Source organism: Trachymyrmex cornetzi, unplaced genomic scaffold (genome assembly GCF_001594075.2).
Source record: "Trachymyrmex cornetzi isolate Tcor2-1 unplaced genomic scaffold, Tcor1.1 scaffold16, whole genome shotgun sequence".
Lineage (NCBI taxonomy): Eukaryota > Metazoa > Arthropoda > Insecta > Hymenoptera > Formicidae > Trachymyrmex > Trachymyrmex cornetzi.
Window position 1 is genome coordinate 591,061 of NW_017296201.1, and position 13,569 is coordinate 604,629.

Sequence of the window (13,569 nt, forward strand, 5' to 3'; positions counted from 1 at the left end):
CGAGAAACGTAAACGTAAACGTGTGATGATACACACATCGCACGCACGTACGCACGCACGCACGCACGCACGCACACACGCACACATGCACCGTCAACGACGAACGACATGCGCATCTACGGAAACGTCAACAACGGACACGAACGCAGCAGTGCAGGGCATCCTTCGTCTCCGTCTCGTTCTCGCCGATGCGATGGAGCAGTTAGGAGGAATGCTGGTATTGCTGGCAAACGGACGAGACCGAGACGAGGCAGTTCGTATCGGAACGTGCAACAGGTACGAACGTCAGGCGGTTGTCCATCGCGAATACCAAGTCACGTTCGCTATTCTCGCAATGCACGACTCTCCGCCGCGCACCGCGTTTGCGTTTGCTCGACGAAACAACGTTCACACCTACACCACATTGCTCGCATTCACATCACGACACTGACATGGACCACATGGACTGACCACGACTGACAGCAACGACTGAGCTGCGAGCAACGAAGCTGTGATGCGAAGTCGCGATCGTCCGTCTGCGGCGCGCCCGTCACTGATCACTCCCGTTCCCGTCTCCACTCCCTGCCCTTTACTTTCCTCGATCACGACATCATTCTTCGTCTAGCGCGAAATTCAAATACTATACATATATTCGGGGATCGCGCGATTGTGTTAATTGTGTATCAGCAAATTCACCAAGTATTGATCGACTGTGAATTGTGAATATTTGAGTGAATTTTTCCTCACTTTTGTCTTTTTCACCACATTTCGAGATATATACAATCGACTCTCAGGGGTTAATTCATCGATTCAAGAGATTGAGATTGGATTCGAATTTAACTAATCAGAAGAGAGAAAATCAATCTCAAGTTTAGTAAGCTTTACTTTGATTGGTTAAGCGGGGAGCATAAACTCTTGCGTACCGCATAACACATGAGGCATAATGGTTACTGCACACTGGACGCGATGAGCGATATCCAATGAGAGGTTTGCTTTGCGTCGTCACGTGAGAAAAAGCAGAGTTTTTATTGGATATCGCTCGTCGCTCATCGCTCATCGCGTCCAGTGTGTGCAGTAGCCATAAGACTTAGAACATATACACATTGAATGATAATAGGACGCTCAGACTGAAGCCAAGATAGGTGTGGGAGAGAAAGGTATAGAAGACCTAAAATTCGCAATGCGCATGCTCAATTTCGTCAGGTGATTCCATCTATTACGTTGTTCCATTCGTTCCAATGGATTGACGAACGGAATGACGGAACTGAACATGCGCATTGCGAATTTTAGGTCTCTATACCTTTCTCTCTCGCACCTATCTTGGCTTCAGCCCAATGTATTGGCGGTATAGGCAATGAGTGTTCCATGTGTATATGTTCTAAGGTCTATTCGGACATTCGTGTTTTTGTTTCTTGAGTTTTGGAACGCAATCCTGCTCTACTGACTCACTACTGCTGACAGCTTATTCCAGATCGTTACAGATCGTTTTGTCGCAACATCGGGCAGTGGGTGCAATGTTCAGCTTTTTTCAGATAGTATTGGTTTGTGTTGGCCAGAGAGAATTAAGTGTGTCACGTGAATTACAAATCCATAATTAGAAAATGGCCGAGTCCGAACAGAGAACTAAAGACGGTTGTAATACAACGCCGTCAAAAGAGACAATGGTGAAACAGGAAAAGCGTGATAGTACGTTGACGAATGGCGGGAAAGGCTCCGGCGATGATGCTGATAGCCTCGAAGAGTTACCGCTCGACATAGGCGAACATTATCTCGTTCGCAGATCTGACGACTCCTGGCGTACGTAACGATCCTTATCCATATTTCATTTTTTTTATCTTGAAAATGATTATTACTGTTTGTGATAACACGAGTTTGTTAACATGTTATAGCATACTTGTTTTATCCAGATAATGTATTTATATTATCAGCTTTCTGTTGTTAATGTTTGTTAAGATACTTAAATCTCATAACAATATAAAGAACTAATCAAAGCATCGTAATGTGCTTCAATTTTTTCACATCATGATGTTTTGATTAGTTCTTTATATTGTTATGAGGTTTTTCCGTAATAAGCATTATCTTTCATAGCAACTGTTTTATTAGGATTATATTATTGTTGTTAAACATTAAGTTAATAGGCAGAATTATTGTATGTACTTTTGTTTTATTTTATTGTTTATTATATTATTGTTACATAGATCCTGCAGAAATTATCCAAACACGTTATAATGAAAATGAAAATCATTATGAATATTATATCCACTATGATGGACATAACAGAAGATTGGACGAATGGGTACCTCGTGATCGAATTATGTCTAGCAGGTTTGACATGAGTGAAATAGAACGGCATGATAGGAATTCTGGAACTGATTTATTAGCATTAGATTCTTCTGATCGCAAAATCACTAGAAATCAGAAGAGACGTCATGATGAGATTAACCATGTACAGAAAGTAAATACATCTATTAAATAGAATTGTATTGCCGTAAATAAAAATTTTGTTATATTAGATATAATTTTTACACATGTACAAAATTTTTGTTATTTATGTACTCACACACACACACACACGCGCGCGCACACACACACACACACACACACACACACACACATATATATACAAAGATTGTTTTTATTATCAGGTAAAACGGAAAGTCCTGAATTTAATACACATTAATATATTTTTGTTATTTTAGACTTATGCAGAAATGGATCCTACTACAGCTGCATTGGAGAAAGAACATGAAGCTATAACAAAAGTAAAGTACATAGATAGAGTACAGATTGGTAATTATCATTTCACTTGTGTACATAATTCAATTAATGCAGAAAGGATCTCATGATTTCCAAAAGTTTGTTCGTAGGTAAATACGAAATTGACACTTGGTATTTTAGTCCATATCCAGAAGAATACGGCAAACAACCAAAACTCTGGATTTGTGAATATTGCTTAAAATACATGCGACTTGAAAAAACTTATAGATATCATATGGTAAGATAAAAAGTGTATTTATTAAACTTGTATTAAGAATATGTATTGTAATTATGACATATGTCTCTTTCAGAGTGAATGTACTCATAGACAGCCAGTTGGGAAAGAAATTTATCGAAAAGGAACATTGAGTATTTGGGAAGTAGATGGCAGAGAACACAAAATTTATTGTCAGAATTTGTGTTTGTTAGCAAAATTGTTTTTAGATCACAAAACCCTTTACTTCGATGTAGAGCCATTTCTTTTTTATATATTATGTGAAGTGGATAAGCATGGTGCACATTTAGTTGGCTATTTTTCAAAGGTGTGCAATACAAACTTAATAAAATATTTTTATATATTAACTCTAATAAAATAATCTCTTCAGTAAAGAATTTTTGGAATTATTTTCTTATTTTACTTAAGAAATACACATTAATAAGTTTGTCTAATTTAATAAGAAAGTCAACATTTTTATTAAAAATATAATTATTTGTGCTATTTTCATTTATTTAGTAATTATATTTTTCGAGTTTTTTAAAGATTTATTTTAAATTCTCTCTCTCTCTCTCTCTGCAAATTTTATTTTATTTTCAGGAGAAAGATTCACAAGACGGTAATAATGTTGCATGTATCTTAACTTTACCACCTTTTCAAAGGCAGGGCTATGGCAAACTACTGATAGCTTTTAGCTATGAATTAAGTAGAATTGAACAAACGGTTGGAAGTCCAGAAAAACCTTTAAGCGATTTAGGAAAGTTATCTTATCGCAGTTATTGGAGTTGGATTCTATTAGAAATCCTTCGAGATTTTCGAGGGGGGACTACTCTTGGTATTAAAGATCTTAGGTGAGATATATAAATATCGATCATACATACTGTTCTAGAGAATGTTTTGGGAGCAATAAATAAAAAATAGTACAAATTTATTTACAGTCAAATGACCAGCATCTCGCAAACTGATATTATCTCGACATTACAAAGTATGAATATGGTTAAATATTGGAAAGGGCAGCATGTTATTTGCGTCACACCCAAATTAGTAGAAGAACACATAAAGAGCAGTCAATATAAAAGACCGCGTCTTACAGTCGATAATAGCGCGTTGAGATGGGGAGCACCACCTCGGAAGAATATAAAACTCAGCAAGAAATAACACTTAAATGGGTTGGTGTAATATTTTTCTAAATAGTGATTATTTAATATATTTATACACACACACACATAATTCAAAAACGTTTACAAATACGTTTATAATTGATCGATGAACAATATCATTCTTGATATTTGTCATTAAAAATATAATACAATATTTGTTACTAAATAGAAGCATCACCCTTATAGCGTTTTCGGCCCGATCGGGTTTGCACCAACCTGGGTTGGATTAATCTTTCCTATTGGTTGATGTCACACGTTCTACCAATAGGAGAGCGCAAAACGCCATTAATCCAACCCAGGTTGGTGCAAACCCGGTCGGGCCGAAAACGCTATTAAATTTCGACACACGAATACGATTTATTGTTTCGAAAAAGATATTAAACTTGCGATCTGCGAAATACATTTTTCTGCTATACATATACATATTAGAAAATATAAACGTGTATCTTCATACTTGATAAAGCTCTAAACAGGTTTTTACAAGTTTTATTTATAAGTGCATTGATCAGCAAATGATACTATGTACTATTAGAATTTATGTAAGCTTATTAATAAAGGATACTCAGATAGAAAAAGGTTTATTCAACAATATTTTTTGTAATACAATAATACATAATACATTACGCACAACAATTAGAGGATCACTTTAAAACATTTTGTCGATCCGATAAAAGGCTGTATTTTAGCTTCTAGCGGATGACACCATGAATATTACTGTAGCATTCGTAGAAGTTGAATTATCAGGTTTCAAAACGAACCTTGTATTTTGCAAGATTTTGGGTAACTACATATGCGATACAGTCTCTTAAAATTTGTAGGTTTTAAAACGATTCTCTAATTGTTGTGCGTAGTGTATATAATGGGAAAAAATGTTATGTAAATGATATTATATTTTAGAGCTGGTAGATTTATGAAGTTCGACGGCTGCGTTCACGGCCGTTATAGAAGTTCCAGGTGCCATGCAAACTCCGTAACCACCATGTCCATAATTATGTATAATCTACAAAAAGGATAATCTCTCTTTCATCTATAGTACAATCTATAAATTAATATCAATTGTTTTTACTGTCTAAGTACTAACTATAGCTTTAGAATGATTACTAATACGACTCCCGTCCCCAACTCTAACACCACCATCCCGATACGGTCGCAGGCCGACTTCCTGTCGCAGAATTTCCGCATTTTTTAAGGACGGGATTAGCGTCTCGCATCTTTCACGAATTGCTGCGGATTCGTGTGGACATAATTTTATATTTTCAGAGTCAAAGTTTCTCGATCCACCTAAAGTAACTATACCATTGAAGCCTGGTATAATATAAGTATCAAGCTCACCGTAAAAGAACATTTTCATCCATGGTGCTTTTGCCTGCGCAGATATACTATTTTTTATGTATATAAACAATTAGCAAGGATGAAAGTAATGCGTACTTATAATGCTGTTACCGTTACTTCTTATAATAACGATTTTTGTTAATAATTTCGTAATTTTTCATGACGGTAACAATAATGCCAAGATTGAAAAGAATCACTTGAGAAGTAACTTATTATCAGTACATGTTATCCATAAAAAAGTAACTCGTTTCTTTATTCGTTACATAACAAATAATGAGTTTTTTTTTTATGAGTAACGCATAATGGTAACTAATTAATTTTTTAAATGACCTAATTCTGATGTTATCATTTATTAAAGCGTCAAGAGGAGATTGTATGAATGAAGAAAGATGAATATCTGAGTGCAAGATAATGTCATACTTTGAGTACTTGGCCACGAAGAGAAACAAGACGTCTGTCATCGCATAATTTGCGCGCTCCAAGTCCAGTGCAATTTATTACGATATCATAGTCATTAGTCAATTCTTTAAGAGAATTCAATTCTCTTTGCTTAAATGTAATCCCATTTAACTGCAATCTAACAAAGCGAATAGTTCAAATTATAGTCTTTCGTTGTATCATACATTACTTACCGACGTTTAGCCCACGGAAGATACAAATTGCTTTGTGTAAGGAGTGTCGAGAAGTATGATCCATACTTCCAACTACCATTTACCAGTTCAAATTCTTCCTCGTTCGCCCTTCTATATACTGGCACCACGCTTTCAAGCCAATGATTCTAATTAAATAATTTATTAATTAACGTGTAAACTCTGACACATGATGCACTAAATTTAAATTTACTCTCATCACTTATATAATTATCTCATTTTAGATAAAAATTATTTTTTTATTCTCAATCTTACTCTAACGGTGTCTTGAGATGAATTTGCGAATATATATCCAGAAATATCAGTCACTCCAGCATGAGAGGTATCATCCATTTTTCGAACAGCATCATAAAATTCGTAAGAATCTTTTATCCATTGTCTTAAAAAAATTAATTGTTTATAATTTATAAATGTCCCTATATACACACTACTAAAGCTTGATGCCACATATAAAATTTAAGAGAATTTCAGTAAAACTAAAAAATACGATTCATGTCTATCTCAATATTTTTTCTTAATTTGAAAATAAGTAAGCATTATATTTAGTTGTAATTAACATAGCATTGTTTAATTTAAAGAAAATGGATTATGATGATAAAGTTTGTTTTTCATTTTGAATTGTGGACTATTTTAGTAGCTCAGAAAAAATAAGTTTCTGTGAGCGGTAAAAATGTCAATAAAGATTTTTTTTGCGGAAAGTTGTTTGAAATGGCGTATTATGAGACATACTCTTTAAAAGTTTAAAAAATTTTTTTGTTTTTTTACCTTGTTACTGTCTCATTAGGGCCACAGAATGAAGCACCAACTCTAAAGATTCCCGCAGCTACATGACTGACAGTATCATCAAAATCCGAAGCCAAGACCGTTATGTCAGCATTACGAAAATACCCTGCTTGTACAAATCCAGCTGTTGTTAATCCGACAATTCCACCACCAATAATAGCTACTCTCATTTCGTTTTTAGCTGTAGTATAATAAAAATAATTATAAATTATAGGTAAGTAAAACGTAAATGTTGAAAGAATTGTAACATCGCTTAACAATATTAAAAGGCTTGAGAATTACGAGTTAGTCTTGTACATGATGCAATTACACAGTGATGTTGAAGAGTAATGAAATGTTTATCACTATTTACGTAATACTTATATACGTAGCGCGTTTTGATAAAAAAAAATCAACGTGCGTACTATTATCATTATTGAACGCGCTTTTGTCACGCATGTGTATTTGTGATAAAGTATACACATTTTGATAAAGCACAGCAATACAAAATACGTAGATATATGATACGTTTAATTCTGTTCCTTCTTTGAAGAAACAGAAATTTTATTTTAAATATCCAATTATAAAATCATAAAATTCAGAAAAAAGTATACGTAAAATTATAAACCCTAAACATGCCAATATCCGCAGAGATTGAAATAGATTCGTTTGGTTATTGCCGAATTTAAATTCTTGATTTTTTAAATCCATTTTAATCTATGACGTGGGATTGAAACAATGGGATTTCTTTCTATTTCTTTCTATCAAAAAAAAGTGATGGAAAATATAAGCTATATGCAATCCATTTTAATCCAACATAAAATTGAAATGACGTAATTGCTATTCTTTTAATCCAAAACAGATTCGAGAGCTTCGAATTCATTTTTGTCCATAATACAAGATTAAAAGAGAGTCTTACTGTTCAATAAAAAAGAAATTTCTTAAAATTCTTTTAATTCGGTAACATAAGATTAAAACAAAGTTATTCTTATTCCAACAATGTACAAGGATAATTTTATATTTCTGAAAATAAACCCTGATGATAATATTTATCTTTTACCATAATAAAAATTGATTTTCCGCAAATTTCTTTCCACTTTAATATTAATTTTTTCTCTTTTGAGAAGCGATAAAAATTGTTCCGTGTTTCTCACAAGAACTTTCGTCTAAAATAAGATAAATAAAAGGCATAAAACTACGAACGCAAGATGTTAGTAGCGAATAAATATATATTTAATGAGTTACAATACATAGACGTTTCGGTCTTAAATCAGACCACCCTCAGTAATAAAAAAAAGAAATAAACCCAAGTGAGAGTTATAGATAAATATCAAAATCAGCAAACATTAAACAAATAGTCAAAAAGGAAATAAAGACTAGTCAACGCAAATTACAATGTTCTTGATGTAAAGAATTTTTTAAAACTACATCTCCAAGAGTTCAAAAGCGCAAATTCGCAGCAAATAAAAAATGTAGTCAAATAAGTGAAAAGTACATCAATAAGTCGTAATGAGTATCCGCGGTGTAATGTATTGCGCACAAAAAAATTTCCCGATTCTATTGTAAGTATAAATAAGAAGTTAAATTAACAGAAGAAAAAACACAAATTAAATTATAAAGTGTAAAATAAAATAAAATACCTGTGTGAACAATAGGTTGCGAAGCAGATACAGGAAGTGGAAAAATTGATGTGTATAAGTTAACAGTCAAGAACAAATTAATCAAGTCAGACCATGGCAGATCGCACTTATACCGAATTCAGTATCGCTAGTGGAAAATTCTAAATCAAGTTTTAAACAATGTGTTTAATAACGGTAAATAAATTTCTGGAAACTTCTCTGTATCATTCTGTTTATTAATACCGTTAATTTGTTTTTTAATAAATATCATTTTAGAAGTCAGTCTCTTGTGGAAAAATGGTTCAATGTCAAAAAAAAAAAAACTCTTTACATCAAGAACATTGTAATTTGCGTTGACTAGTCTTTATTTCCTTTTTGACTATTTGTTTAATGTTTGCGGATTTTGATATTTATCTATAACTCTCACTTGGGTTTATTTTTTTTTTTATTACTGAGGATGGTCTGATTTAAGACCGAAACGTCTATGTATTGTAACTCATTAAATATATATTTATTCGCTACTAACATCTTGCATTCGTAGTTTTATGCCTTTTATTTATCTTATTTTGTTTAAAATTTGAACTACGTTTTGACCTAATTTGTTTTTCGTCTAAAAGTAATTTTGTACGCAAAGGCTTAACACAGAAACTAGTCATAGAATTGTTTTGCCCATTGAGATTTTTTATCAGAGATGTAAGAATTACAAGAATATATTACAAATTCAAATTGACTGAAAACAATTTTTTCAGATAAATCATGCGAGATCCTTTAAATCGTTCATATTTTAATAATTATATCTCATACGTTCTATTTTTACCCATCCTAAGATTAAAAAATTTATAGACTACTGTTTTTAAAATCAGATTTCTGTATATGTTATGCTCATCGTATGGTACTAAATAATGTAGTTAGCATTAAATATAAAGTACTTTATCACTAAAGAGAGGTATTAAATGTTTTTAATCTAAGAAAAGAACGGGATCTAATTTTAAATATATTGCCTGCATTTAAAGCACATATATTTGTGACAAGTTAATATATAATACAATGTATATACATTGCATCTTTTTCGAATATGTTCTTACTTGTAATAACAAATCGTATTAACGATACATTATCGATAATAATTACATTATATCCATTGCCATTTTTTAATGTAGAGTGTCTTAGAACTAATAATACAATTGAAAAGTTCCTTTTATAGGAATAAAAATATTATAAAATTAAATGTTTTCGTACTTTATCTAAGCTTTCAAGAAAAGTCTTTGAAAGTTGGAAAATTAATATCTTTGTCTTTCTCTTAAGCTTAAATGATCTTCAATCAGAAACTAATCCCTTTTTCTTAAGAATAAAACATGTTTCTTCTTAAATATATTTTTAATGCTTCAAATATGCTTTAAATAGTATTATAAAAAAAACATCAGTTAAGCACCTTTAAACTGTTTAAAACATATTTTTTACCAATCCTGTCTTTAATGCATCATACGTCATCCAATTCGTTTCGAGGGCATTTTTATAATAAAAAAAAAATTCTATTTATGTACAATAAAGCAATTTAAAATGATATAAGTTATTGAAAAGTTATTTATAAATATATTAGGATGAAATTTTTTTCATATATTTGTTTGCCAATTCCTCTAGAAAACAGTTCAAGATATTACAAAAAAATAATCTCTGTAAAATTTTATTACAATCGGATAAAAAGAACGCATATTGCAGGCACCTTGTAATAAAATTTGGCATCAGATATTATTTTTTTAATATCTGGAACTGCTCTGGAAGGATCGGCAAATAAATACATGAAAAAACGTTTCACCAAGTATAAAATAAGGGCTATCCTAATAAATATATACAGTAAAATCATTTCCATTTTTTTTAAATATACAATATTTTAATAATAATAAACTATATTAATAAATAAAATACTATTAGTTGAAATACGTTTTGTACGTAAAACATATTTTTTATTGCGTATATTTTAATAAACATTCACGAAAGGAATTTGACGACGTATGATTGACACACATTGACATTGAAAATAAGTTTAAAAAGATGCAAAAAATTTAATTTTCAAATTTTCTTTCTTTCCATTAAAAATTATCTTTTTTTATTGTACCATCAGTTCGGAGACATTCTATGTATTCGATACTCGATATCGAAAATGTATACGAAATAGATTAATATGAAGTTATTAAAAGTTCCGGACGCAATGGATCACCATTTATATAGATAAAGATCACGATCTCTTGATCAAAAAATGATTATATTGCAAGGATATTTACAACATTAATTATTGGTAATATATTTTTCAACATCATTTTAACTTCGTCGTCACTGAAGTCTCAGAGAGACTACTAATGTACAATTCTCACTTTTACTAATTCGATTTCCCGCGCACAGAATTTCCAGGAAAGGAAGGGGAAAAAAAAAGACTTGTACTAGAGAAGATTGTAAAATCGACACCGTTGAGAGAGAATGGTGTTAGCTTAAGATTTACTGCAAGGTTGGATGGTATAATTAAGCGGAGGTGGCGGGATCAGAAGAGGCAACGGAGTTGGTGGTGGTGGTGGTGGAGCTTGAACAGACGTCAAAGTTGCAGTCGTAATCTGTGGTTGTTCAATTGCTCGAACCGTTGTATTGTAGATTGAAAGATAACTGGGCCATAGATGAGGTGGCGGAGGAGAACCAGGGGGCGGCGGGGGTGGTGAACGATCGTCGATTTCGTCAGAGTCATCCATCATCATGGCTGTCAATGGCGTAATGTGTGGTTTTTTCAACTTGATTATCTTTACCTATAAAATACAAGGAGAGAAAACATATTTTACATAATACAATTAAAAAACGTTTCTTGAATCCAAGCCTCTTTTTTCTAAACAAGAGAGAAAAAGGAATAACAATCGCGTACCTTGACCTTTTTCTTTGCCTTTGGTGGTCTCGCCCTTTTCTCCTGCTTTCTGCTCTTTCGAGAGTTATAAATTTTATCCCTTTTCAAATCTCCGAGTCCTTCGCGAAAATCTATTCCTTTAGGAGGAGGCGGTGAAGGCATGTCGCCTTCGCCGCCGCTGGGACTAGTTCCCTCTCCAGGTTTCACACCATCAGCAAACTGAACTGACTTTTTACTTTTCTTTGTTTTTCTTAATTTTGCTAAATTTGATTTACCAGATTTGACATCAGATCCTGCATCTTTATCGTATTCACTATTTTTATCTATCTCTCCATCTTTGTCGATATCGTCTTTGATATTGTTGTCCGTGTCTGATAAATCATCCAAGTTGCCATTGGGACTGAAAAAATCCACTTATATATTCCATGCACAGTACATACAAGTTGAATATAATATATTAAATTTAATGGATCAATTCCAAAAAATCAATACAGCTTGTAACTTATTCTTGTAAAACTTGTAAGAACTTATAACTTTGCGTTCGGTTTGAACGCTCAGGCGCTTTAAGCGCTTATAATCAATATGCTGTCTTTATCTATCGTTTATTAGATATAAAACAAGAACGGAAGCACTGAAAACGTCCAAACCAAATGCAGCCTTAATGAGATGATTTACAAAAATTTTTTTTACAAAAATTGCATAAAATATAATTTATTCAGTAGAAGTTCTTAATATTAAAACTTTTGTCTAGTCATCGCAGTGTGTTATATTGAATTGTAATGTCATAAGCGAGAAATGACACCTTTAAGATTCTTGCATGCCATTTATAAATAAGAACACTCTGAATAGATCAAAACAATAAGATTACTTTAAAATACTTGTAAAAATGGCTAAAGCCTTTCCTTATCCATATCTCCCTTCTCAACGACAATTAGTAAATAATTGTGAAAGGCATGTGAAGTGAAAATACGCATAATAGGCTTTTAAACCGATTTTCATTTCACGTGCTTTTTACGATTGTTTACTGTCAAAGGTGATAAGAATGTCTTCGACCCATCTTTACGAGTGTTTTAAATCGATCTCATGATTTTGTTTTATCCTAATTCTCTTTATTACAAATGGCATGCAAAACTTCAACGTGTTATTTTTCGTTTGTGACGTCACGATCCAATATGATCATGGCGACTATTCAGAGGAAACTTAACTTTATTTTTAAAAATCTGTAATATTTTTAAAAGAAATTTAAAGCAATATCGACAAACCTAAATCCTGGTACAACCAAAATGCCTTTTAATGGTGGAGGTGGCAACACCGGCCATTCCTTTCTGGTATCAATTTCTGCCTGATCTTTAACAGCAGACGTTGTCGCTTCATCAATTCGCTGATTAATCATTTGTAATGATTTCTCATCGTCACCATCATCCTCGTCCTCATCTTCTACTTCTTCTTCCTCTTCTTCATCATCTTCCGCCTCGGCCTCAACCTCATCTTCATCATCATCTTCTTCTTCGTCCACAGCGACATCTTCGTCTTCTTCTTTAATAGACGTTGCTGCTTCCTCTTCTTCTTTTATAGGATTAGTTGATGGAGATTCAACTTGTTCGTCTCCTTCTTTCAATGCTTTCAGGACTGCTGGATCTATACTTGAACTCTTACGATGATCTAACAAGACTCCACTCATTTGTCGCGATGTATTGTTCTTTTCTAATAATCGTAGAGCTCGTCGATTAACCCGTTCTATCCTCCTACGTTCTTTTTCTTTCCTGCGTAACTCGCGTATTCGTTTACGCTCTTCTTGTTCCTTACGACGCGTTTCGAGTATAGCTTCGTAATTATACACGGGTTGAACTATTTCTACAACGTAAAGACATTCGTCATTAAATAATAAGATTTTTCGAATGGTAAGAATCATATCTGAAATATACTTATATACGTACTTTGTGTCTGAATCTCGTTTCTTGGGAACGCTGCTGCTGTTGCGGGGGGAATCGGAACCGGCACAGGTACAGGTACTGGCAATGATAGCGGCAGTGGTGTAACAGATGACATAGTTGCGACGGGGGCGAGAGTATTTGTCGTGACGGTTAAGGTTGGTGGCACAGGCAATGGAACGGGGACGGGGACAGGTATTGACATAGGCGTTGAGGGTGAAGGTGCCGGGACAACTGAAGAATATAAAACTACATTTGATTGACCTGTCGAAGACTGGCTG

At 33.2% G+C, this 13,569-nt stretch overlaps 3 protein-coding genes across 8 annotated transcripts in view; 1 reads left to right on the plus strand and 2 right to left on the minus strand.

Moving 5' to 3' along the window:
- The first annotated feature begins 1,409 nt into the window (after positions 1-1,409).
- mof (males absent on the first) lies at positions 1,410-6,952 on the plus strand. 3 transcript variants are annotated; one of them, XM_018503885.1, is made up of 8 exons: positions 1,410-1,776; positions 2,178-2,434; positions 2,679-2,769; positions 2,847-2,974; positions 3,048-3,278; positions 3,551-3,801; positions 3,889-4,119; positions 6,877-6,952. In XM_018503885.1, the coding sequence occupies exons 1-7, from the start codon at positions 1,581-1,583 to the stop codon at positions 4,106-4,108; spliced, it is 1,374 nt and encodes a 457-aa protein (XP_018359387.1). In that variant the 5' UTR covers positions 1,410-1,580; the 3' UTR covers positions 4,109-4,119; positions 6,877-6,952. The 3 variants fall into 3 exon arrangements, with proteins under 3 accessions (XP_018359387.1, XP_018359386.1, XP_018359384.1); XM_018503884.1 differs by lacking the exon at positions 6,877-6,952 and adding an exon at positions 5,008-5,085; XM_018503882.1 differs by lacking the exon at positions 6,877-6,952 and having other exon boundaries at positions 3,889-4,302.
- On the minus strand, positions 4,470-7,187 carry Daao1 (D-amino acid oxidase 1). 2 transcript variants are annotated; one of them, XM_018503886.1, is made up of 7 exons: positions 7,158-7,187; positions 6,858-7,056; positions 6,348-6,471; positions 6,075-6,220; positions 5,863-6,019; positions 5,192-5,476; positions 4,470-5,110 (listed from the first exon to the last, which is right to left on the minus strand). In XM_018503886.1, the coding sequence occupies exons 2-7, from the start codon at positions 7,043-7,045 to the stop codon at positions 4,997-4,999; spliced, it is 1,014 nt and encodes a 337-aa protein (XP_018359388.1). In that variant the 5' UTR covers positions 7,046-7,056; positions 7,158-7,187; the 3' UTR covers positions 4,470-4,996. The 2 variants fall into 2 exon arrangements, with proteins under 2 accessions (XP_018359388.1, XP_018359389.1); XM_018503887.1 differs by lacking the exon at positions 7,158-7,187 and adding an exon at positions 7,134-7,153.
- A 3,712-nt stretch (positions 7,188-10,899) lies between these two features.
- LOC108758775 (titin homolog) overlaps positions 10,900-13,569 on the minus strand; it is a 14,519-nt gene continuing 11,849 nt past the window's right edge. For all 3 annotated transcript variants that reach the window (XM_018503879.1, XM_018503877.1, XM_018503878.1), the window contains exons 16-19: positions 13,295-13,569; positions 12,620-13,211; positions 11,379-11,757; positions 10,900-11,265 (exon numbers count right to left, since the gene is read on the minus strand). The exon at positions 13,295-13,569 is cut by the window's right edge and continues 236 nt beyond it. In XM_018503879.1, coding sequence (XP_018359381.1) covers positions 10,960-11,265; positions 11,379-11,757; positions 12,620-13,211; positions 13,295-13,569 — 1,552 coding nt within the window. In that variant the 3' untranslated portion in view covers positions 10,900-10,959. The remainder of the gene's footprint in view (positions 11,266-11,378; positions 11,758-12,619; positions 13,212-13,294) is intronic.

Coding starts and splice junctions, on each gene's coding strand:
- mof (XM_018503885.1), top strand. CDS start 1,581: ATGGCCGAGTCCGAACAGAGAACTAAAGACGGTTGTAATACAACGCCG. Junction 1,777..2,177: donor CAGATCTGACGACTCCTGGC/GTACGTAACGAT, acceptor ATTGTTACATAG/ATCCTGCAGAAATTATCCAA. Junction 2,975..3,047: donor AAACTTATAGATATCATATG/GTAAGATAAAAA, acceptor TGTCTCTTTCAG/AGTGAATGTACTCATAGACA.
- Daao1 (XM_018503886.1), bottom strand. CDS start 7,045: ATGAGAGTAGCTATTATTGGTGGTGGAATTGTCGGATTAACAACAGCT. Junction 6,472..6,857: donor CCTAATGAGACAGTAACAAG/GTAAAAAAACAA, acceptor AATTTTTTTAAG/ACAATGGATAAAAGATTCTT. Junction 5,477..5,862: donor TTCGTGGCCAAGTACTCAAA/GTATGACATTAT, acceptor ATATCTGCGCAG/GCAAAAGCACCATGGATGAA.